This window comes from Papio anubis, chromosome X (assembly GCF_008728515.1).
Source record: "Papio anubis isolate 15944 chromosome X, Panubis1.0, whole genome shotgun sequence".
NCBI classification, from domain to species: Eukaryota; Metazoa; Chordata; class Mammalia; order Primates; family Cercopithecidae; genus Papio; species Papio anubis.
The window spans coordinates 78,774,084-78,799,677 of record NC_044996.1 but is presented as its reverse complement, the minus strand read 5'-3'; the positions used below and the strand labels follow the sequence as shown (position 1 = coordinate 78,799,677).

At 44.4% G+C, this 25,594-nt stretch overlaps 1 protein-coding gene across 1 annotated transcript in view; it reads left to right on the top strand.

Moving 5' to 3' along the window:
• The window catches only part of SLC16A2 (solute carrier family 16 member 2), a 101,762-nt gene that overhangs the window by 73,127 nt on the left and 3,041 nt on the right, over window positions 1–25,594 (top strand). The window contains exons 2-5 of the mRNA XM_003917894.5: window positions 15,161–15,305; window positions 19,159–19,609; window positions 20,549–20,692; window positions 23,955–24,183. Of these exons, the coding sequence (XP_003917943.2) occupies window positions 15,161–15,305; window positions 19,159–19,609; window positions 20,549–20,692; window positions 23,955–24,183 (969 nt within the window). The remainder of the gene's footprint in view (window positions 1–15,160; window positions 15,306–19,158; window positions 19,610–20,548; window positions 20,693–23,954; window positions 24,184–25,594) is intronic.

Here is a 25,594-nt window from a genome sequence, read left to right as displayed (position 1 = left end):
TTTGGGAGGAATTTAGTTTATGGTTTAACCTTAAAGCAAGGATGATAATAGCCTTTTCCAAAACTAAGCAGCCTTCGTAAAACTAATGAAAGGCCACAAGGTTAAGATTATGAGGAGCCTGAATTCTGCTAAGATGTAGGGTATAGTTAGACAATAACCAACCATTGTTCTGGAGGTCACAAGATTTGTAACTTCTCCAATTATTCCTGTGGATAACATCACTATTGTAGAACCTAAGATTGGTCTTCTGAGATATTTTTCAGACTTTTACATTCTGACAACCAACCGACTCCACCAGAAGTGGACTCGAGACTCATGACCTAACTGATCCTGTGCAACCCCCTCAACCAGAGGCAGTCTCAGCACATGACCATAGTTTTCCACACCTCTATGATTGGATCCCAAATCAGTCAGCAGCATGCATTCTCTAGTCCCCTGTCCACCAAACTATCCTTGGAAAAACTCTAACCTCTGAGCCTTTGGGGAGACTGATTTGAGTAACAACTCTGTCTTCTGCATGGCTGACCTTGTGTTAATAAAGCTTATTTCTCTACTGCAATAGCATGGTCTCAGTGAACTGGTTTTGTCTGTGCAATGGGCAGGAAGAACCCACTGGTTGAGTGCACTTTCAAGGAAATACTAAGGAAATGCCTTGTTTTAGCTGCCTGGTGAGTCCCATTGTTTGGGTTTCTGGGTCTTCCTCTTTTCAAGGCTGGTTTGTAAATCCTGAGCTATTGAGGGGCTGTATGTTTTCTCAAAAGAGCAGATGGGCCCTCTGGTCCCCGGCATGACCCCCTCCTTCACTGACTCTTCATCCACCTGGGGGTTTTTGCTCTTGGCTACTGGGTCAGGTAAGGGGCCTGTGCCCATGGAAAACAGTGGGTCTCCAGTCCTTTGGGGCTCAGGGTTCCACCTCCCTTCTCTCTCCTAAGCCAGACTCCACCCCAGTCAGACTTTGGATGAGGGAGAAGGCACAAGCATGGTGGCATTGGCAACAAATCTCTTTGGAATCAAATTTTAGTCAGGCTCTTCTAAGTCCTCTTCTTGACTGTATCTGGACCTTGCCCTCATCCTTGCCACACCTGCATAGCCCCAATTTGCAGTAATCCGGCAAAGTCAGTTCAGAGAGAATCCCCTCATTCTTAATATCTAATTACTCTAGTCTGCTCTCAGAAAGAGTCCTGTTTGGTCAATCTAACAAGAATCCTCCCTATCCTTGATGTCTCTTATCAATTGCACCCCGTGGCTGCACCCGTCACTACTCTTCTCCTTGACCAAGCATTCCCAGCCCCACAGAATTCAATATTCAGCTCTTCCTCAATATTCAGAATTGGGCCCAGTTCCATACTGAGGTTTTCTTCTCTTGTAATAGTTTCTTTTTTCTTTTCTTTCTTTCTTTGTTGTTGTTTTTTTTTCCAGATAGAGCTTCACTCTGTCACCCAGGCTGGAGTTCAGTGGCCCAATCTCAGCTCACTGCAACCTCCACTTCCCAGGTTAAAGCAATGATTGTGCCTCAGCCACCCAAGTAGCTGGGATTGCAAGCATGCGCCACCACATCTGGTGTTTTGTACTTTTAGTAGAGATGGGGTTTTGCCATGTTGGCCGGGCTAGTCTCAACCTCTGGGCCTCAAGTGATCTGCCCACCTTGGCCTCCCAAAGTGCTGGGATTACAGGTGTGAGCCGCCACACCCCATCGTCTCTTGTAATAGTTTTTGAATAAAATATTTTTCGCTGGTATTATCCAAAAAACCACCAGGATGGCTACATAGTGGAAAGGACAACTTTATTAGCAGTATCGGTCTGCAAGCCGGGAAGAGAAAGTCTCCAGCAAAGAGAGAGCTCAAAGGCACTCTCTCTCCAAAGAACGGAAGGACAGATTGGGTCTTATGCCTCACAGGACTGGTATTTTACACATTCAGTAGGTTTGAGGGGAAAGCTATACATATTTATGAGAGGAGCCAAGCGCATGCACATTGGCTAAACATGTATGTAGCATACATCCCATGTTCAATGTGGGGTGAGGTTTTGGCATTAAAATGAGGTAGAATTTGGCTTTTTATGTCAAAATTTAAATTATGGGACACAAGACAGTTTGTGCACATTCTCCATAAACTGGCTAAAACTGGCGTAAGGTCTGCCCCACCCCCTCAGACTTTGGATGAGGGAGGAAACACAGGTATGGTGACATCCTGTCCCTTATTTCTCAGAGCTGATAATTGAGGTCCAGGGAACACAGGGCACTTGACCCTCTTCCAGGAACCAGAAAGCTGGAAACTCCTGTATTACTCAGTTGCTAGTAATTTAAAACAGTGCTTATTGCAGGGCTATTATCTGGAATAGAATGTACATTTTTAAAAATTTTTCCATGAGTTATTAGGGTACAGGTGGTATTTGGTTACCTGAGTAATTTCTTTAGTGGTGATTTGTGAGATTTTGGTGCACTCATCACCCAAGCAGTATACACTGCACCATATATATAGTCTTTTATTCCTCGCTCCCCTCCTTCCCCCGAAGTCCCCAAAGTCCATTGTGTCATTCTTATGCCTTTGTATCCTTATCGCTTAGCTCGCACATATCAGTGAGAACATACGATGTTTAGTTTTCCAAAAGGTACAAGTTTTTATGAATCTCTCAGAGGCAATTATCAACCTCAATGTAATTCTGAGCTTCCCCCTTGCACCCTGTTTACTTTGTTTCACAATTGGACAAAATGAGTTCTAGAGAACAAAGGTCATTTGCACAAAGTTCTACAGCAATCAATTGCAGAACTTAAAGTAAGGTTCTCTTAATAATAGGTTTCCTTTATAAATAGAATGACTGGATGTTCCAGTTTATAAATATTGTCCCATTCTAATTATTAAAATTAAAAGTCCTTCTCAAAATTAGCATGGTACATATAATAAAATACGTTTCCCCCCTATTTATATGCCATTAATTTTTCTTCATATATTAGATTGGTGCAAAAGTAATTGCAGTTTTCGCCATTGTGAGTAATGGCAAAACTGCAATTACATTTGCACCAACCTATAATGTTTCATATAGTCTTTATGATAACCCTACAATGTGACAATTTCTCTCTCTTTTTTTTTTTTTTTTTGTGACGGAGTCTTGCTCTGTCGTCCGGGGGGAGTGCAGTGGCGCAATCTCGGCTTACTGCAAGCTCCGCTTCCCGAGGTCACGCCATTCTCCTGCCTCAGCCTCCCGAGTAGCTGGGCTACAGGCGCCCACCACCACGCTCGGCTACTTTTTTTGTATTTTTAGTAGAGATGGAGTTTCACCGTGTTAGCCAGGATGGTCTCAATCTCCTGACCTCGTGATCCACCCACCTTGGCCTCCCAAAGTGCTGGGATTACAGGCATGAGCCACCGCGCCCGGCCCAATTTCTCCCATTTTACTGAGTAGGAAATTACATTTGAAACATTTTAGTTACCTGCCTGAAGAAATATAAATGGTAATATAAATGGTAAATGGTGAGCCAGGCTTCTGATTCAGGTTTTGTGGTTCTAGAACTGGGCACTCAGTTGCCATATTATTCTTTAGTGTCGACCAAACTCTCCCCAGAGAGACCTGTAGTATGACCAGAACAGTTTGGCCTCTACTTGTGCCCCAGTGGACATGATATTTACCTGAGATTGGCAGACAGTACAGAGAACAAAGAGCCTAAGGTGGGAGGAGGGCAGAAGGCTTACAATCCCCAGGCCTGGTGATGAAAAGACTTTTCAGAGGCAACTGATGACAAAAGCACTAGCCAGTTTCATGGGGAGGTTGTAGAAGATGTAACTATAACCCTGGAGCAGGTAGGGCATGGAACAAGAACCCAGTGCTGCCACTGCTGTTTCTGATGGGCCCCACCTCTGCGCCAGCAAAAGTTACCACGTGGACACCATTAGCCAGAGCCCAGACCAACCCCTGGCCCACTGCATGGAAAGTGCTTCTGGGGTATTCCATGCCTCAGGCCTAAGGGTACGGCCTCAGCAACTCTCTTCAAAGTGTTCCCCCAAATCCTGTCTGCCCTCCACAGGGACGGGAGGGTACAGAAAACATTTTTGGGGTCCTGTGTTCAAGCACTATCTGGGATCTAGGTATAGGCTTAAGCATTAGGAGATATACTTAATGTAAATGATGAATTAATGGGTGCAGTACACCAACATGGCACATGTGTACATATTAACAAACCTGCACATTGTGCACATGTACCTTGGAACTTAAAGTATAATAATAATAAAGAATATATTAACTTGAGCATAAAAAAAAAACCTTGTAGTCCTTCTCAGCTATCACCTCTCCCCTCTGCAGACAGACTCTTGTCTCTTTTGATATCTTAAATCTTTGTGTAGTAGAAAAATACAGTGTATTACTTTAGGTTCTGGTACTAACAGATTTGTGACTTTGGGTGATATCATTTAATCTTCCTGGGCCTCAGTTTCTCCACATGTAAAATGAGGAGGTTAGTCTAGACGTGCACTGTGTTGTTACTGCAAACTCTTGTGTATGTGATTCAGTCTTACCTCTGCTACCATTCAGTAGGTCCCCAGACCAGGCTGCTTCCTACCCTCCCTAAAAAATTCAGACACCAGCCTCGTCAGTGGCAGCTTCCAGTCCTGCCTCCATACCCTTGTGGATATAATAACCACAGTCATAGTTTTACATTCCACTAGGACTTGTGTGGGTTCTCCAGTACCTAAAGGTCCAAGTGCATTTCTTGACCTTGTCATTCAAAGATCTCTACACTCAGGAGTTGGTGGAAGGCTCACAACATGTTTATTTTGTGAGGTTCTCTGGATATATGTAAATGAAGGAATGCCAAAATACAGTCTTAAAAATTGTGGTACTTTTGAAATACTTACTTTTAACAACTAAACATTGTAACACATATCATGGAAATACAATGCAATAGATGGCATTCACAAGATAATTACAGGATAAAGTCTATACTAGAGATCTTTTGTGAATGAGAACTCTAGCCAGATGGTCCCTCTAACCTTCTTCTGCTGCTCTTCTCATTCCCCACAATGGACCCTGACAATCGACAATAATAGTTAATCCGATCCATTGCCTCTCAAACCTGGCAGTGCCCTCACCACATGGTGCAGATGCAGCTAGTCAAGCATGGTCCACGGGCTGGCATTTGGGATCACCAAACAGGCTTCCTTTACATGTGTGTTAGCCTTCTGCTTGGACTGGCCAGATCTTTGGATTACATTACTCCATAGTCACTACAACCCCTGCACTAGCCCCAAATCCTGGCAGGTTCTTAGTGTTGATTTCAGAGCTGAGGACCTGGGTGGAAATGTGTTTGTAACCTTTCCTGTACTCCTAATCTCTCCCCACCCTCTTTAGAGCCATGTAGTTACCAAAGTAAATGGGCTTAGAGTGTCTGAGTGCTAGAAGAAAGAGCTTTTCAACACAGTGTTTGTCAGAAAATGGAAAAAGGCTTGGAAGAAGCTTCCCTGAGCAAGAGTGTTTCATCTATTCACTGGACAGACAGTTATGTAGCACTTAACTCTGGGCCCTGCCCAAGGCCAGGGAAATAATTAATAAATGAAGCTCAACTGGAGGTCACTCTTCTGGTGAGTCACAGAGATAAGGGCTCCTGTTATCTCAGTCCCCAAAGAAGAACAGAGTGTTGGGTTTCTTCCCTCTGGAGCTCCCCAGCTGATCCCTGAAGTGCCTTCGCCTACATCCTCCTTTTAAATATGTTTCACCAATTCTTTCAGTCATCTGACTAATGTGTGCTCACCACCTGGCTGGATGTGCCAGCATAAGTCATCACAGTCCAGAGCTGCCTGCTACTTACTGCACACTGTCCCCATGCCATACCAACACCATTCCAACTATCCCATTTCTCCAAACTAGATGTAGACACATCACCATGTTCTGGGAACTCTGAAGAGGTATGATGATGGGGCAGAAGCAGATGAATATTTCTGGCAACACAGAATCCAACTCATGGTGCCATTCTCTCCACTCAGCACTGGGTATAGCAGTTGGATAGCTTAGCCTTAGAACCTGGCCTCTTAATCCTATTTGCTATTCTTTCACTGTACTGTGCATCTTGTCAGGAAGTAGAGGCTCTTGAATAGAGCCATCTCTGCCCCTGTGTCATTCACCTTATCTCTCTTCCTATCTACCCTTGACCTAGCTTTGACCCTTATTTGACTTTGCACCATCATTCCCTCATTTGAGCTTTTGTTAGTTCCCCATAATAACAGGAATTTATGAAAGCTTGTAATGTATTTGGAGAGTTTGGCTCTTGGAGTACCCCATCTCTCTCTTTCAACTAAGAGGAGGATAGCTCAGAGAGCTTGGCTTTCAGCAGCCAAGGAGTGAGGAATCTGGTCTCACACCTGAATTATTTTCTGAGCAATCTGCTATACTACAAAGACATTAGCCTGAGTGTCTGGGTAAGGAGCCAAGGCACTAATTGAGTATTTGATTAAAAAGACTTTGAGGATGAGGAAGTTCGAGGGCCAACAGATCCAGGATAGTGCTGGAAAAGCAGAGTTCTGGCCTTGTGCTGCCCAGGTACAACAGAAATCTAGTTAGATATGGGTGCTTTGAGGAGGAAAGTAGGGGTGCCTGCTGAATACAGACATATGTTCACTTAGATACAGGCCTTTTGGGGCCAAGTCTCACTCCATGATACCATAGGAGAGGGGTAGGCCTTGTTACTGCTGAGAGGGGAAGATTAAGGTTGAAAATAACTCTGGGAACCACTGAGGAAAAGTGTGAATGGTATAATAATTATACCATTGAATTATATGAATTATAATAGTTCATCCTCAAAATCCAAGGATCTGTTGAACACAAAATTTATTAGTCAGGAATCAGATACTTGCTCAGCACTTATGCACTGTGGGTTAAAAATAATGCTTTCTGGCCGGGCGCGGTGGCTCAAGCCTGTAATCCCAGCACTTTGGGAGGCCGAGGCGGGTGGATCACGAGGTCAGGAGATCGAGACCATCCTGGCTAACATGGTGAAACCCCGTCTCTACTAAAAATACAAAAAACAACTGAGCGTGGTGGCCCAGTGCTACAGTCCTTCGGAGGCTGAGAATGGCAGGCAGGTGGAGCACCCAGTGAGCAGGGTCGCGCCCTGCACTCGCCCTGGGCGGACAGAGACTCAAATCTCAAAGAAATAATGCTGCACCGTTGGAATGTTATAGGGTTCCACCTCAGTTTCAGTGTTTGAAGATAAGTCTGTACATTGCCTGTTGAAATCCACCCAACTCTCCCACACCATGTCAACAAGCTGCAGTCTCTTTGTCTTTATGTAAGAGCAGGGGTAATTATAGGGAAGAAAAGAAACTCCTAGCTTTGAGTCCAAGAATTGTTAGAATTCTAGAAAGCCTCTACCTACTCTGCATTTTCCAAAATGGGAAACTGAGTATAAGAAAGGCAAAGGATAACCAATAACACCCAATAACACCCATCTATTATCAATATGGTTATAATTGTCATCATAATTGTTATCATGACTATTAGTTCTTCTTTTTTAATATGGTCATTGCTTGATTATTTTTCTCTTACTAAAATTTTTTGATAACCTATCCCACTAACAGTCCCTTAAGTCACTTCTCTTATATAATGCTATTCTTCTTCAGTCACAATCTAGTTATTAGATTACCTTTCTCTCCCTTTATAGAAAATTTTCTCTCACTTGGAGTTTCTGACCTCTCTGAAAATCTTTAAATAAAAAATTTCATTCTGGCCTTGAACCATGAGGTTCATAAATTTTATTACCCTACTTTTAAAAAAAATGTGTTCCCTACTCTACTGTGAGATCCTTGAAGTCAAATACCATATGTCACTCATTTAACATCTTGAATGCCTATGGGATAGACATGTATCTGGGCCAGAGAGAATGTTAAATAACTGTTGAATAAATTAATATAACATATAAATTACTTCACTTTTAAATGTATACATTTAGTATTAAAAACTATATTAAGGCACTTTTCTCTATAATTCCAATGAAGTACAGCTAAAAATGGTGGACTTTATATCTAAAACAAATGTAACAAGATTGAAAAGTGGAGAGAAGGCAGATGGGCTAGGAAACTTGGGATCTAAGGAAAAAACGTAACAGAAAACCTGAGTTTTCTTTTTGCTTCACATATCTTAGACCTGGAGCTGAAGAAGCCAGCAACCAAGAAATGCCAATGGAAGCAGACAAAAAAAAAAAAGTTTGATTTGTCTAGCCAAAAGACAGGAAAAGGGGCAGCCTAGCAAAACAAAAAACCTTTAAACAATAACCCCTCTACTCCAGCCAAACACCATGGGGAAAAATGCACCCCACTTGACCTTTGCCAACAAAGGCCTACTGGGGAGCCAAGACTTCTATGCTCACCCAGCTGTAACGAGGTGCTCCAACCTTCCCCCCTCCCATGCTGAGGTGGTGTCAGAGAAAACTTAGTAGGGAGCCAGGAATTTCTTCCCCTCTCAGCAGTAACAAAGCCTACCCCTCCCCCATGGTGTCAGTAGAGACCACATAGGGAGCCTGGACTTTCACCCTTGCAGAGTATAACCTCCAACCACCGCTCCCACTCCTGGCAAGGTGCCAAGGTGGTGTCAGTGAAAGCCAAGTAGGAAACTGGGACTTTCACCATCACTCACTGAGGTAAGACCACATGGGAAACAGTAACAAGGAACTCCTACTCCTCCCAACCAAGAAGATATCAAAAGAAGCCTAGTAGGGATCTTGAATACCCACCCCTGCTCAGCAATAACAAGGTACCCTTCCTTCTCAGAGTGTCAATAGAAGCTAAGCATGGAACCTGGACTTCCAACCCCATCTGGTAGTAATGAAGTGGTCCCTCAATGGCACAGTATCAGAAGAGGCCTGCTAAAACACAAGATTTAAATAAGATCCAGAGTCTCACATCTAAAATTCCCAGAATACAATAGAAAATCATGAATCACACCAAGGACCAGGGAAATCTTGACTTCAACAAGAAAAGACTATCAACTGACACTAACATGAAGATGACACAGGAATTGAATTATTTGGCAAGGATTCTAAAGCAGCTATCAAAAAATGTTTTAACAAATCATTACAAGCATACTTGGAACAAATGAAAAAAATATTAAGTCTCAGCAGATAAATAGAAGATATAAAGATGAAATAAATGGAAAATTTTGGAGCTGAAAAATATAGAACCAAAAATAAAATAAGCCCACTGGATGGGCCCCACAGCAGACGAGAGAAGACAGAAGAGGAATCAGTGAACTTGAAGGCAGAACAATAAATAATTATCCAATCTGAACCACAGAGAGAAAATAGATTGAAACAAATGGAAAGAGCCTCAGATGCCTGTGAGGTTATAACAAAATATTTAACATTTCTGTCATCAGAGGAGTCCCAGAAGAGGAAGAAGGCAGGGCTGAAAAGGTACTTGAAGAAATAATTGCTGAAAACTTCCCAAATCTGGTAAAAACATAAGACTGTAGATTTAAGAAACTGAGCAAATCCCAAAGAGAATAAACTCAAAGAACTCTATGACACATCATAGTCAAACTTTCAAAAACTAAACACACACACATGCACGTGCACGCACACACACACACACACACACACATCTTGAAAACAGTAAGAGAGAAATGACACCTTAACTCTAGGGGAAAAACAATTAAAATGACAGAAGATTTCTCATCATAAACCATGGAAGGCAAAGTGCTGAAATAAAAACTCTCTTAGCTCAGAACTGTATATCCAGTGAAAATGTCCTTCAGGAATGAATGAGGAAATCAATACATTCTCAAATGAAAACTAAGAGAATTTGTCACAACAGACCTACCCTAAAAGAATAGTAAAGGAAATTATTTAACCAGAAAAGAAACAATAGAAGAAGGAATCTTGGAACATCAGAAAGAAAGAACAGTGGAAAAAGTAAAATTATAAGTAAATACAACAGATATTATAATTGATTTATTATAATAAAATAGATTTCTTCTCCTTTTGCATTGTTTTCTTTTTCTTTCTGTCACCCAGGCTGGAGTGCAGTGGCACAATCATGGCTCACTGCAGCAGCCTCAACTTCCTGGGCTCAGATGATCCTCCCACCTCAGCCTCCTGAGTAGCTGGGACTACAGGTGTGCACCACATGCCCAGCTAATTTTTTGTAGAGATGGAGTTTTGCCATGTTACCCACGCTAGTCTCAAACTCCTAGACTCAAGTGATCTGCTCACCTTGGCCTCCCAAAGTGCTGAGATTACAGGCATGAGCCATTGTGCCTGGCCCCTTTTGTGTTTTCTAAATTAGGTTTAACAGTTGAAGAAAAATTATAATAATGCCTAATGTGGTTATTAATAGATGTAGAGGAAATATTTAAGACAATTTTATTATAAATGGGGGAGGGTGAGGAGACATAAGGGAGGTTAGGTTTCTACACTCCTCTCAAACTAGTAAAATGTCGGCCGGGCGCGGTGGCTCAAGCCTGTAATCCCAGCACTTTGGGAGGCCGAGACGGGCGGATCACGAGGTCAGGAGATCGAGACCATCCTGGCTAACATGGTGAAACCCCGTCTCTACTAAAAAATACAAAAAAAAACTAGCCGGGCGCGGTGGCGGGCGCCTGTAGTCCCAGCTACTCGGAAGGCTGAGGCAGGAGAATGGCGTGAACCCGGGAGGCGGAGCTTGCAGTGAGCAGAGATCCGGCCACTGCACTCCAGCCTGGGCGGCAGAGCGAGACTCCGTCTCAAAAAAAAAAAAAAAAAAAAAAAACTAGTAAAATGTCGACACCAATAACGGATACATATGATGTGATACCATTATATACATATAATGTGATTTCTTTGAGTACATTTTTCAGTGGCCACTAAAAAAGGTATACACTTAAAAGCACAATAAAGAAAGTGGAATTCTAAAAACTTTTAAAGTAACCCACAGGCAGGCAGGATAAAAGAAAACAGAGAAAGTAAAAACAGAAAACAAACAGGAAACAAAAATAAAATTGCCCTAATGTATCAATGAGTACATCAAATGTAAATGATCTATATGTATCAGTTCAAAGACAGAGATTGGCAGAGTGGATAGAAAAAAAAAATCGTGACACAGCTATATGTTGTCTACAAGAAACTCACTTCAAATATGTATTTCCAGGGAATTATGCTGGGTAAAAAAAAGAAAGTCAATTTCAAAAGGCTACACATTGTATGATTCCATTTATATAACTTTCTTCAAATTCATGATTGCTAGGAGTTATGGGTGGTGGGGAAGTGGGCTGAGTGTGACTGTAACACAAAGGAGATCTTTGTGGTGATGGAATAGTTCTGTATCTTTATTACAATGGTGGTTTCAGGAATCTACCCATGATTAAATGATATAGAACTATATGCACATATTGTGCCACTCCCAATTTTCTGGTTTTGATATCATACTATAGTTACATAAAGGGAAAGTCGGTGAAGAGTTCAAGGCACCGCTCTGGACTATCTTGGCTATTTCCTGTGAATCTATAATTATTTCACAACTTAAAATGTTTTTTTTTTAATCAAACAGATTAATTTTTAAAAGCTATATCAAACATAATTTAAACTTTCTTTGACTGTACAAAAAATTCCTTATAAGAATAATCATCAGTTTTCATTCTATCATACACATTCAGAAGAGCCAAGTAATAGTGAGTTCTAGTTATAAAATGTCAGTAAAATGATTTGCTAAATTTAATTATTTTTTTCTCTTTGACAATACAACTGAGCTACTTTTTTACTCTGGCCAGAATAAAGATACATATCTCATAAATGAGATCTTGCACTGGCACTTTCTGCTTTCCTGCCTTCTCCCTGCCTTTAAAAATAACATCAGATTTATTGAGATATAATTACATATGGTAATATTCACCCTTTGTATATGCTCAGTTCTGTGAATTTTGACAAAAGAATACCACCACCATAATCAAGATATATAACATATAAAGCTTAGGAAAGAGAGACTCAAGATGAAACTTGATAACATTTTCATTACCCCCAAAAAGTTTCTTCTGGCCCTTCTGTAGTTAATTGTCTCCCTCATCCCTCTTCCTGGCACCTACTGATTTGTTTTTCTGTCCCCATAATTTTGTCTTTTCCAGAATTTCCTGTAAGTGGAAGGAATAATTTGAGTCTGGCTTCATTTACTTAGCATAACGCCTTTGAGATTGTTCAAGTTTCAGTAGTTCATTCCTGTCTATTGCTGTGTTGTATTCCATTGTATTAATGTGTATTCATTTGTTTATCCATTCACCAGTTGAAGTACATTTGGGTTGTTTCCAGATTTGGGCAATTATGAAAACAAGCTAGTGTAACCATCTAGGTACAGGTTTTCGTGTGAACATAAGTTTTCATTCATCTTGAGCTAATATCTGGCAGTGGGTTTTCAGGATCATGGTAAATGTATGCCTAACTTCACAGGAAGCTGCCAACCTGTTTTCCAAAGTGAGTACCGTTTTGCATTGCCACCAGCAGCGTATTACATTTCCAGTACCTCCATATCCTCCCCAGTACTAGGTATTATCATTTTTTAAAAGCCTTTCTTTGCTGGGCACCATGGCTTACGCCTATAATCCCAGCATTTTTGGAGACTGAGGCAGGTGGATCACTTGAGGCCAGGAGTTTGAGACCAGCTTGGCCATCATGGTGAAACCCCGTCTCTACTAAAAATACAAAAAATTAGTTAGGCATGGTGGCGTGAGTCTGTAATTCCAGCTACCCAGGAGGCTGAGGCACGAGAATTGCTTGAACCTGGGAGGCAGAGGTGGCAGTGAACCAAGATTGTGCCTCTGCACTTCAGCCTGGAGACAGAGTTTTACTCTGTCTAAAAAAAAAAAAAAAGAAAAAGAAAAGAAAAAACCCTTTCTTGGTAAGGGCTGTCTCATTGTGGTTTTAATATGTGTTTCTCAACTGATTAGTGATGTTGAGCATCTTTTTATATGCTTAATTACTATTCATATCATAAATGTATGTGCACATGTGTAATTGTGTAATCTCTGTTCTTTTGCCCATATTTTAAGTTAGATTGTTTGCTTTATTATTGAGTTGTGAGACTCAACTCACTCTTGTATGGTGGATACCAGCCTATTGTCAGATTTTGTGTGCTGCAAAATTTTTCCGTCTGTGGCTTGCCTTTTCATTTTCATAACTATTTTTGAAAAGCAGAAGTTTTCAATTTTGATCAAGTCTAATATATCAAATATTTTCTTTTATGGATCATACTTTTTGTGAATATCTACAAAATCTTTGCCTAACCAAAGGCCAGGAAGATTTTTCTCCTATATGTTCTTCTAGAAGTTTTATAGTTTTAAGTTTTACATTAAGTCTATGATCCATTTTGCATTGATTTTTAAACATGATGTGATTATTGATATTTATTAAGTTCTCTTATACATATAATTATATTTGACACCCAGGCTGGAGTGCAGTGGCGTGATCTCGGCTCACTGCAAGCTCCGCTTCCTGGGTTCAGGCGATTCTCCTGCCTCAGCCTCCTGAGTAGCTGGAACTACAGGCACCCGCCACCACACCCAGCTAATTTTTTATATTTTGAGTAGAGATGGGGTTTCACTGTGTTAGCCAGGATGGTCTTGATCTCCTGACCTCGTGATCCGCCTGCCCTGGCCTCCCAAAGTTCTGGGATTACAGGCGTGAGCCACCGCACCCGGCCCTGATCTTCAGCAGATCACGAGGTCAGAATATTGAGACCATCCTGGCCAACACGGTGAAACCCTGTCTCTACTAAAAATACAAAAAAAAAAAAAAAAATTAGCCGGGGGTGGTGGCGGGCGCCTGTAGCCCCAGCTACTCAGGAAGCTGAGGCAGGAGAATGGCAAGAACCCAGGAGGCGGACCTTGCAGTGAGCAGAGATTGGGCCTCTGCACTCCAGCCTGGGCAACAAAGCGAGACAACGTCTCAAAAAAAGAAAAAAAGAAAAAGAAATGTTTGAGGCAGGTGCAAGCAGAAATTTTAATCTCCATTTCAGATGAGAAAACTGAGGATTAGAGAAATGCTGTGTGACTTCTCAAGATCTCACAGCTGATAGGAGATGAAATGGCAAGGTAAAAGGTGAAATTGTGATAAAAAGTTAAGGTCTCCTGCTGTCCCAGGCTAGTACTTTTGAAGCCAGGCAGAGAGGGCTCAGGGTAGGGCTCCAACAAAGTAAAGATTCCCAATGGGAAGCTGAGCAACCTATTTGGCACTGAGGTAAGAGACACAGCCAGTTGACTAGCCCCAGACTGACTTCCTTTGGCCCACTGGGGCTCCACAATTGGAGACAGCCAGAAGTTGGCCCAGTGCCTAGCTCATGTGTCACTCAATGAATGCTCTTTGAGGATGATGATGAAGAGTTGGAAGTGTTCAAAGGAGAGTTCTGAAATTAATTTCAGAGTTAGAAATTAAAGCTAAGAGGAAAAGTTAAGGGAACTAAGATTATTTGGCGGAGAAAAGAGAGGCTCAAGATGACACTTGATAACAGCCTTCAGACAAAAAAAAAAAAAAAAAAAAAAAAAAAAGCTTGAACTTTCCTTCTGAGGGCTGAGCAAAGGGAAACGGACTGGAAGAATCTAAGTAAAAGGGCAAGTTCCTTTCTCCTTAGTGAGGATTGTTATAGACACTTAAGAGCCTTTAGAAACAGGATAACATCTTCTTGAGTTTGAAGTCAGGAATTTGCCAAACATGGGCTCTGATGACGGATTTCAGCTTGAGGGTTACATGACTCTCTTGCACAGTGGCCTTAGAAATCTTTAGGTGGCCCATGAACCTGCCTTGTATCCTAGTACAATTCCAGGAGGCTTTTGTCTGTGGCCTTCTCTGCTCCTTAGTCTTATCATCTTCACAGGGTTGTTCTAATGCGGGAGACAAGCCTGACCTTAGCTCCTGAAAGCTTAACCCCAATGTTTTTTGCCCATGAAGCCAAGTGGCTTAGAACCTAAGGCTATAGATCTGGCTTAGCATCCCCAGAAAGGCCTGAAATATCGACTAGTCCAAATCTTACCCCAGTGATAGAATCCCCTGTTTCGTATCTAGTCTCTTCTTGCAAAACTCTCTGATCATTGGGGACTAGCAAGCTGGCAATGCAGACCAATGCAATGCCCCCTGTGAAAGGCCAGAGAAGAAGAGCTGAGATACCAGCAGTACCACTAGGCACTACACTAAGCTAAAGTGTCTTTGTGCTTGTTTTCTCTGCAGCATGGGTAGGAGCCCTTGCGATGGGTATGATCTTCTTCTGTTCTCCCATTGTGAGTATATTCACTGACCGTTTGGGCTGCCGAATCACAGCAACCGCGGGGGCTGCCGTTGCTTTCATTGGCCTCCATACCAGCTCCTTCACCAGGTAAGGCTAGGAGTTGGTGGTTATTTCCCCAAGGCTGAGGGTTGTTTTTTTCTGGGCTTTAGCTAGGGTTACTTTTCTCACTGCAGAATCCCGTGGCCGTGGCCATGTAGGGCCCTAAAAGATCCTGCACCCTGGATTTAGAATCCAGTGAACTCATTTAGGTAGGTTCCCCAGGACACATTGGTAGGAAGTATCCCCAGAGAGGACCCAAGAGTTCCAAAGTGGTAAGAGTACTCTAAGCCTGATAGTTCATAGAGCTGGGCCCAAGTCCAGTTTTGGCCACTGAATGGCAATAGAACAACTGATGAGTACCATTGCTCTCTCTGTGCCTCAATTTCTACATCTGTAACATGAGGGGATTTGACCATATGGTCTTTTTACGTCTCTTTCAACTCTGCTATTTGATTCCCCTTCAGTGTGCCACACATCTCACGACCTCACTTTCCATCCCAAGACTGAGCTTCTCAAGTGAGCCCATGTGAACACCTAGCACAGGATTCCCAAAGGAATCTTATGCTGAAAAAGAGGTCAACTGAGCCCAAGGATGTTTAGCATTTCTGACTCTTTTCCAGATAGCTCAGGCTGCTGACATATGGATGATTTGGGACAGACAATGATTTACATCATGGGCATCAGAAGGATGATTAGCAATATCCCTCACTGAGATACAAACCCAGAACCCAGCTACCCAGCTAGGCCTGGGCTAAATGGAAACCCTAGTCCCACTGGTTCCACTGGCAGAACTTGGCAGTGTCAGGTGAGAAGCAGGCTCTAGGTTCATTTTCTGCTTTCTTTTCTGCCAGCCTGAAGAATAATGTGTGTAGGGTAAGGGAAAATAAATACCCTATACCACAGCCTGAGGAATACGGAATTCCTAAAGAACTCTGTTGACTTTCTGCTAAAGACACTTTAGAAGTTATGGCACCTCCTACTTCCAATCTGCCTGGGCCATTTTAGGGGAATGCCAGCCTGGAAACATGGAAATGAGAAATGGCCATGGTGACATGTCTAGGATGAGGTCAGAGCTAACTTGTCAGAGACGTGCTTTCTGAGCTGAGTTACCCAGAAAAGCACCATGGCTCTCTAGGCCTAAGGTTCCACTCACAGTAGAGAATGATAATTGTGTTTTGCCTTAACTGGGCCCTGTGAGATAAGCCAACTTTCTTTATGACTTGAGCATTTCCAGCTGCCCAGCCTACCCTCCAGCAGAGCTTGGATTTGGTCTGCAGTCATTTCTTGGCTTCGTCCCATCCAACTGGGACAGAAAAGGGAAAATCCATGTCCTGCCTGGAAACTACTCAGCACTCCCAGGGCAGCAGCTCCAAACCTTTTCAGAACCCCTCTGGTGGTCAGCCTCATTCACCCCCAGCAAGCTGGTGCCTGGCTCCTTGTGGGGAGGAGCTAGGCTTCAGAAGCAGCTCCAGTCTCAGCACTACACAGCAAACGTCTGTTTTTTAAGACCAAACAGAGCAAAGTGTAAACGAATTAGCAACATATGGATCCCATTTCCCTTCCAATCCACATGGGCTCAATTACAGGAGGGGAAGGAGCTCAGATGTGGTGTTTTCTTCTGGCACGCTTCTGTAGGCACATTGGAGTAGGCGTTCTATTCTCCAGCCCCTAACCTTCTTCTCTACCCGCTTTGTTCTTTCTGTAAGAGGATCTTCAGAGCCAAGAAACTTTCTGGATGGCTTCACATCCAGTGGAAAAATGGTTCTGCTCATGGTTAGAGCTCCAAATCATCCTTCCTGTTGTCTCACTCAGGGCTCTGAGTTCCTCCGAATGACATGGAATGGGGCAGGATGCAGACAGGGCTGGTGGGGCTTTGGAAAACCCAAACAATGGGTCTCCAGTCCTGGGGCCCAGCTAGAAGTAGATCCACCACACAGCACCCTAAACCAAATCCTATGTTTTGCCCCCACTGGCCCCTTCCCTGAAGGTCTAACACAAGGCCCCTTGGATAAGGCCCCCAAGCCAGGCCAATCCCATAGGGTACTTACAATCTAATGGGTACAGGCCCAAAGGAACCTGACAGAAGAGGAGCAGTTGGCTTAGCTATGTGTTCCAAGCAGAGACAACTCTTTCAAAACCAAATCCTTGCTCATGTCCAGTGAATACCAGCAGATGGAAAGCAATAATGATAGCTAACTTAGAATCATAGGTGCTAGCACCACATCTTCTCTGTAGCTTAGGCCCAGTCCTTTAGTATGAGGACTGGGTCTATCTCCAGAGAAGAACCGCCTGACCAAGAAGAGTATTAGGTAATTTAGTGGCCAGATAAGAACTATTGCAAAATATATTGAGGCATCAAAAAGAAAACAAAATTCTTTACTAAGTTGTGCCAATATTATCTGGGGGCATATGGCTGGCCAAGCTGACCTTCCTATTGCCTTTCCCTTTCTGACCCTTTACTTTATGTTTCAGAGGCTTATGGCCACAGCAGGGCCTATGAGTTTTTTTTTTTTTTTTTTTTTTTTGAGACGGAGTCTCGCTCTGTCGCCCAGGCTGGAGTGCAGTGGCCGGATCTCAGCTCACTGCAAGCTCCGCCTCCCGGGTTCACGCCATTCTCCTGCCTCAGCCTCCCAAGTAGCTGGGACTACAGGCGCCCACCACCGCGCCTGGCTAATTTTTTGTATTTTTAGTAGAGACCGGGTTTCACTGTGGTCTCGATCTCCTGACCTTGTGATCCGCCCGCCTCGGCCTCCCAAAGTGCTGGGATTACAGGCGTGAGCCACCGCGCCCGGCCGGCCTATGAGTTTTAAGCCAGGACCTGTCTTACTTGGCCAGGCCCACAAATTCTTTGAGGCTCCACTTCCTGTCAAGGAGCCAGGCTACTCTAGGGAACAAATCTAAACCATATCCAGAAACAAAGGCAGGACTCTAAAAGTTAAAGAGACTCCTACCGAATGATCCCCACGGAGATCATCCAGGGCCTAGTGTAAAGGGTCTTGGGATATGCAGACCTTCGGCACGGTTGAGGAGAGCGTATGTCTCAGAAGATCATCAGCCATTCTCTGAAATATTAATGGCCTTAGCATGGAGAAAGACACTGAAGAGTCCCATGGAAGGTTTCAATCTTCCAGGATTTTGACTTCTTGCAGACCTTTGTTGCTACCTGGGATAAAGCTTTGGCCACCACCAATAGTAAAGTGAGACTATTCTCTCTAAGACAATGACTCCCTGTAGCCCCTCATCCAGCTTTTATATGGGCTAGTTCTGGCTTTCCTTTGAACAGTCCTCTTTGATGGGGTGCTGTGAGTCATGCTAGAGTCACACAGACCTGGATTCAAGTCCAAGTTTTGCTGATTCCCAGTTACGTTACCTTGGGCCAATTATTTTACCTCTCTGAGCCTCTGCTTCCCCATCTGCAACACAGGGATCAGAAGGCCCTCTTCTTTGTCTGCTCTGAGGGTCAGTGGCAAGTGGGGCTGTGGGTTAAGGGTGGAGGAATGAGGCCGGGCGCGGTGGCTCAATCCCAGCACTTTGGGAGGCCGAGACGGGCGGATCACGAGGTCAGGAGATCGAGACCATCCTGGCTAATACAGTGAAACCCCGTCTCTACTAAAAAAATACAAAAAAAAAAAAACTAGCTGGGCGATGTGGCGGGCGCCTGTAGTCCCAGCTACTTGGGAGGCTGAGGCAGGAGAATGGCATAAACCCGGGAGGCAGAGCTTGCAGTGAGCTGAGACCCGGCCACTGCACTCCAGCCTGGGCGACAGAGCGAGACTCCGTCTCCGACCGATGTGGAAGCAGAAAAAAGGTGGAGGAATGGAAGTCTCAGGAAGCTGACAGGGGAGGGCAGGTAGATTGCTGGTCAGGCTGCTGAGGACAGCTCTTGGTGTTTCTCCCACAGCTCCCTAAGCCTGCGCTACTTCACCTACGGGATTCTCTTTGGTTGTGGCTGTTCCTTCGCCTTTCAGCCATCGCTCGTCATCCTGGGCCACTACTTTCAACGCCGCCTGGGTCTGGCCAATGGTGTGGTGTCTGCTGGGAGTAGCATTTTCTCCATGTCCTTCCCCTTCCTCATCAGAATGCTGGGGGATAAGATCAAGCTGGCCCAAACCTTCCAGGTGCTGAGTACCTTCATGTTTGTTCTTATGCTGCTTTCACTCACCTACCGGCCCCTCCTGCCCAGCTCCCAGGACACCCCAAGCAAGAGAGGTGTCCGCACCCTGCACCAGCGCTTTCTGGCTCAGCTCAGGAAGTACTTCAACATGCGAGTGTTCCGCCAACGCACTTACCGCATCTGGGCCTTCGGGATTGCTGCTGCTGCCCTTGGCTACTTTGTTCCCTATGTACACCTGGTGAGGAATACCAGGGTGGGCCCACCCCACCTGGCCCCAAGAAGCTACCCTCAACCTGCCTAGATTCCAGAGGGTGGGGGTGGGAGACATTGAAAGGGCAGAGCTGGGACCTTTGGGAAAATAAACAAAATATTGGTTGGAGAGATCCAGAGAGGGAAAAAGAGAGGCTGAGGGAAGACCTTAGTGGAAAATGGGGGCAATTCCACAGGGGGAAGCCCATGGACCATGGCTTCTCCCACAGTAAAAATTTAGATAGATTTTGAGGAGATACGCATTGCCAGGATGCAGGAGACCGGCCTGGGTGACCCAAGACAGGATTCTGTGGAATGCTGGTCTTTGTGGTCAAATGATTTTGTTTAGGAAGTAACATATACTGGATCTCTCTAACTTCATAATGTGTAGTAATCCCTTAAAGGGACTAAAAAAAATTTGTAGGAAAGAAACCCATTCAGCTTTGTTTAACTAACCATCCACCAAACTTATGCAGCTACAGAACTGTTGGTTGTAGTCCAGCTGTTATCCTCCACAGGCTTCATGTTTCTTAAAACACACTTTGGAAGAGTTGCCTGGAAGCTGGTGGATTCTTCTCCCTTGGTGATTTGATGTTGCCTTAGGCTGTCAGTTTGGGGTAAGGGAATGGGGAGATGGTAGAGAAACCCTTGGATTTTCTCAATCATTTAGGCTATTTTCTGTCCTGCTGGGGCTTAGAAGGGGCGTGGATGTACCCACCCTCCTCAGCTGTTGCTCAGAAGTCCAGAATCCAGAGAACCAAGGGATAAGCAACCAGAGAGCTTGTCATGGAGGTAGGGCTACAGGAGAGGGGGTTTCTGTCCTGCTCCAGGAAAGTAACCAGTAGAGGATTCTGGATACGCCTACAGTTAACCAGTCAGCTCCTCTTTCTCCTCCTGTTTCTGGGGGTCCTTGTGCTATGCTTTTCAGATGAAGTACGTGGAAGAGGAGTTCTCAGAAATCAAGGAGACCTGGGTGCTCTTGGTGTGTATTGGGGCTACCTCAGGCCTTGGGCGTCTTGTGTCAGGCCACATCAGTGACTCCATCCCTGGACTTAAGAAGATCTACTTGCAGGTGAGTGTGACCACCTGTCCACTGTGAGGAGAAACAGCCTGCCACAAATGCAAGGTTATCCACAGCCTTTGGTATAGAATGGTAGCTTGTTGTGTAGCATGGGAAAGTCAATCAAATTTCACCTGCTTTTAAACAAAGAAAATCATCCTCGTTCTGCCTCTTTTACCAAGATTGAGTGAGGATTCTGTGAGAGCAGTGTATATGGAACCTATTAGAACACATGTAAAGGAAGATTTTATTAATAATGGCTCTCCATGCTCCAAGGCTATTTTCTGTGTGAACTAGGCTCTGGTCCGGTCTGAATACAGGCCACTGTTCAGGCTGTCAGTCTTTGTCTACCTGGCAGCAGTATTGCCTTTCTTACCTGACTTATGATCCTGCAGGTGGGTTTATGAAGACGTACTCAAGTGCAGAACCCTGTGAAGGGGCAAAGATAGCCCCCAAAATCAAGTAGTCACAAATAATCTATCAGGAAGGTGATTGAGTTCTGACTCGTTTATCTCCTGGGAAAGCCCTAAAAGCACTTGCAAGGGGTCCTGGCTACACTCACAGTGGTGATTTCTCTGTCTCTGATAGCCCCAAGTGCTCTCCTAAGTACCCTCAAATATCTTGGATGAAAATATGATTAACTTTTCCTTAACTTTTTTTGCTGTTAGATTGCAAGAGTTGGTAAATCTGCTTTGTCAGAGGCAGGGTTGCTTTTAAGGTCCATCCAATCCAACCTCATTACAATGGTGGAGAAACAGAGGGAAAGGCTCACGCAGACAGTAGTAGCAGAGCTGAACTCCTATGCAACACACTTCTTATATTCTACCTTGCCCTAAGTGATGGCAGAGCCAAGTCTCAGAGATAAGTGACTTGACTAAGTCAAACCAAGAGATAATCTTGTGATTGAGATAAACCAATTGAAATTTTGAATTCCTGTGCAAATATCAGCACGTGCTTTATCTGGGTAGCTATTTGCATAGTAGTATGTGTGGCTTTCCCAGCCTCACCCACATGACACCCCTGTGAGTCTTCCCTGCCAGTATTAGCAGCTCCAAGATGCCAAAGAGTTCTGGAAATCAGGGTAATCTGGCATTGGGCCAGGGCTTTATCTTGAGAAGAGACAGCAGCCCCTGCCTAGTCATATAACTCATGTGATTCTTATCACAGTCCCTAGGAGAAAGGTAGAGCCTCAGCAGCTTTTGCTTTCTGTTACACAGTTGGAGTTCCAAGGGACAGGGAGGCATTAGCCAGTTAGAGGCCAAGATAGGCTTAGGACCCAGTGCCTCTGCTGACCACCCACCCACTGCTCCTGCCCCTTTTCCTTACTCTTACTTCACTGAGTTTTACCACTTACAATAATATAAAATAATCCTAGAACATTATAGCTGAAACGTATCTTCATCAACTAGTAGTTCAACTTCCTCATTTTACAAATTCAGTGTCTTGGGCCAAGAGCACAAGACAATGGATGAACTTCTTTCTCTTGAGTTTGTTAAGATACTCCATCACAGGAATTTACCTCCCTCTCTCCCTGCATGTAATGCAGGAGTACAGGCCTGGGGGAGGAAAGGAGTGTACACACCTTCAGGTTCTGAAGAGCTATCTACTAGACTCTGTGGCTCCTACTGTTGGTAAAGACAGGCACATGTCTCTGGCATCAAGCCCCTGGACAGTCTGCTGGAAAGGAAATAGTGACAGGCTGCAGGACAGCCTCACTTTGTGCCAATTCTTGAGGCCTGTTTCTCACGTCCAAGAGGGATTTCAAATTTCTGAACCTTGGCAAAGCCTCATGGAGGATGTTTAACAGACAGCTAGATACAATAGGTAATACTTAGACCTGATTAAAATCAGTTAATAGGGTTCTTTGTGTTATATAATGGTATTAACTTTCAATTTCCATAATGGGCTTTATTGATAGGTGTGTCTGGTTTTATCTTATTGTTGCGTGTGAATCTCTTAAAGGAGAAGCTCAGGTACTGGGGTTCTTATTCCTAGCTTCTGCCTAGCTACCTCAAAACTGCCTGGGCAAAGTTCAAAGTCTCCCAACAAAAAGATGTCCTCAGATGGCATTATCCTCTCCAAAAACCAACTGATCAACCTAACAAACCCACTGCCAGCAACAACATAGAAAATCTTTAGGGCACCAAATAGCCATGTCCCCCACTCCTTCCGTATGTTCTTGGCTAAGTTGGCTTGCTGGTGTGAACTACTGGAAAATCCTTGGGCCTATTAAGGCCTTGATAAAGAGATCAGATCTTAGCCCTGACCCTGGGATGACCTGGCTCTGACCTGGCTCTACTGGCTGCAGGGGGTTGGCAGCAGCGGGATGGGGGCGGGGTTCTTTTCTCTGCCTGCAGCCCAGGTCTTCAGTCTAGCTGGCCAACACAGGTTGCAAATGAAGACCAGCTGTGTTTGCAGTGGCCCTTTTCTCTGTGGAGAAGGAAAAAAAAAAAAAAAACCTCTGGAAAGGCAGTTTTTTCATTTTGGAGTCATTTTGCTTAGCCCAAAGAAAGCCCAGTGGCTAGTCAGTGTTCCTGGGCTGGCTTCATTCTCCCTAGACACACACCTTCCCAGTGGCTTGGTTCCCGTACAAGGTTCCTTTTTTTGCCTTCTCAGGGTGTCCAGTTGCCCAGAGGCCCCCAGAGCCATGTGTCTGAGAGGTCTGAGCTAGGCAGTGCAGTCCATGTCCTAAAGCATAGGAACCTGGGTGAACGTCCCAATAGTTTCCTTTATGCCAAGCTATTTTATAAAATCAGCCCCCACAAAAATGGGCACTGGCTCCTTCCCCATTTCAAGAAGCTGTGCCTTCCACTTACAACCCCATCTGATCATCATGCAAGCCATCCTCATGCCCTCCCTTCCCTCTTTCCATACTTTACTTGGATCTGAGAACACCAGTATGGCCTGATCCCAGACCCTGATCCCTGGGTAAGCCAAATACAGGCTCAGAAAGCAGAAACAACAATTCCTTTTATCTTAGGGTCTAGTGCAAAGACAAACTTCTTGAGGCCAGGAGCCAAGTATCCCCCAACTTTTTTTTTTTTTTTAATCCCGACAGAATCACAGTTAAGTAGGGCCTTTCTTGGACTTTGAATCCCTCAGTGCAAGACTTAGAAAGGGCCTAACTATTCAGTCCAACTGCTCTCTCTGTTGACACCCTCTCCCTCCCATCACCCCATTGTATAGATGGAAGAAATGAAGACTTGAGAAAGGAGATGTGATGCTATGTGGTCTTGGCTGGCCAGCACGTGACCTCAGGCCCTTGTTTCTCCAGGTCCTTTCCTTCCTGCTCCTGGGCCTGATGTCCATGATGATTCCCCTGTGCCGGGACTTCGGGGGCCTTATCGTCGTCTGTCTTTTCCTGGGCCTTTGCGATGGCTTCTTCATCACCATAATGGCCCCCATTGCATTTGAGCTGGTGGGCCCAATGCAGGCCTCACAGGCCATTGGCTACCTCCTGGGCATGATGGCCCTGCCAATGATTGCTGGGCCCCCCATTGCAGGTGAGACTGATATTCCAGGGAGGGCATGAATTAGGGAGTCTTGTTTTCCCTGGATACTGGCTCTCCTGAGCACCTCTTCAGGCCCCTTTTCCTCTTATCCTCTATTTAAACAGCTTTGTCAGAGTGCATGAAACCCCTTATCACTACTGGTGGAAGAGATTAAACACATGCACGGATCCATTCTGAGGGATGAATTTTCCATGGCGGTATATCTGTTTCAATAGGGTTTTATCTCAGACAGCATGGATCCTTCCAGGGGGATGGAGAGAAAAATGAGTTTGGCCTTCCGACGATTCCACTGATCTAGTATCCTCTCACTCTCTCCACAGGCATGTGATTATTTGCAAGGTTGGGTAGGAAAAGAAGAGAAAGCAATCTCTGGTTTTATTAAAACCTAGGGACATCCTCCTCCTCCTCTGCTGGCTTCTGAACTGAGCCTATAGAAGATATTTGATTAAAGTAACACACCAGAATTAAGCCAGTGAGGCTCACCTTCAGCAGGAAGTGTTGACTTGCCATCTTTCAGCACTCCTGGTTTCTCCCTTCATTTTCCCAGAAGGGCACTGTTGGTATCTCAGGGAACAGGGAACAGAAAACCAATGACAAGAGAACTCCATTTCTTTTCCTTTTTTTTTTTTTTTTTTTTGAGACAGAGTCTTGCTCTGTCACCAGGCTGGAGTGCAGTGGTGCGATCTCAGCTATCTTGGCTCATTGCAACCTCTGCCTCCCAGGTTCAAGCGATTCTCCTGCCTCAGTCTCCCGAGTAGCTGGGAGTACAGGTGCGTGCCACCACGCCCAGCTAATTTTTTGTATTTTTAGTAGAGACGGGGTTTCACTGTGTTAGCCAGGATGGTCTCGATCTCCTGACCTCGTGATCCACCCACCTTGGCCTCCCAAAGTGCTGGGATTACAGGTGTGAGCCACTGTGCCTGGCAACTCTGTTTCTTTTCTATAGGATTTATTGCAAACATTGATTCATGCATTAGCTTCTCCTAGGCTGGTGAGGTGGGTTAATTCAACAAATATTCTTCGAACACAAATTATGTGCAAGGTGATATGAGGGCACTGTTTGACAGTGGCAAAAGCTTTCACTCAGGCTCCCGGGCAACAGCCACACTACCCGTTGGGGGAAGGGGGCCTCTACTCACCTCCTGATCCAAACAGTGCCCCAGAATCCACATTTCTTTCCAATTTGCTTAACTCCTGAGTAAGCAAAAGGCCAAGGGCCTTTTTGCCTTTCCTGAATACTGTTTCTGGGCTCTGAGGTACTATGAGGTACCACACATTAGCTTCTGGAAATGAGTAGGGAAGGCCTTGCATCTCATGTCAAACATATCCTTGGTTTGGCAGCTTGGAGAAAACCAGAGGGCATAACCATATATGTAACTGAAAGGAACACATATAGCCTCTT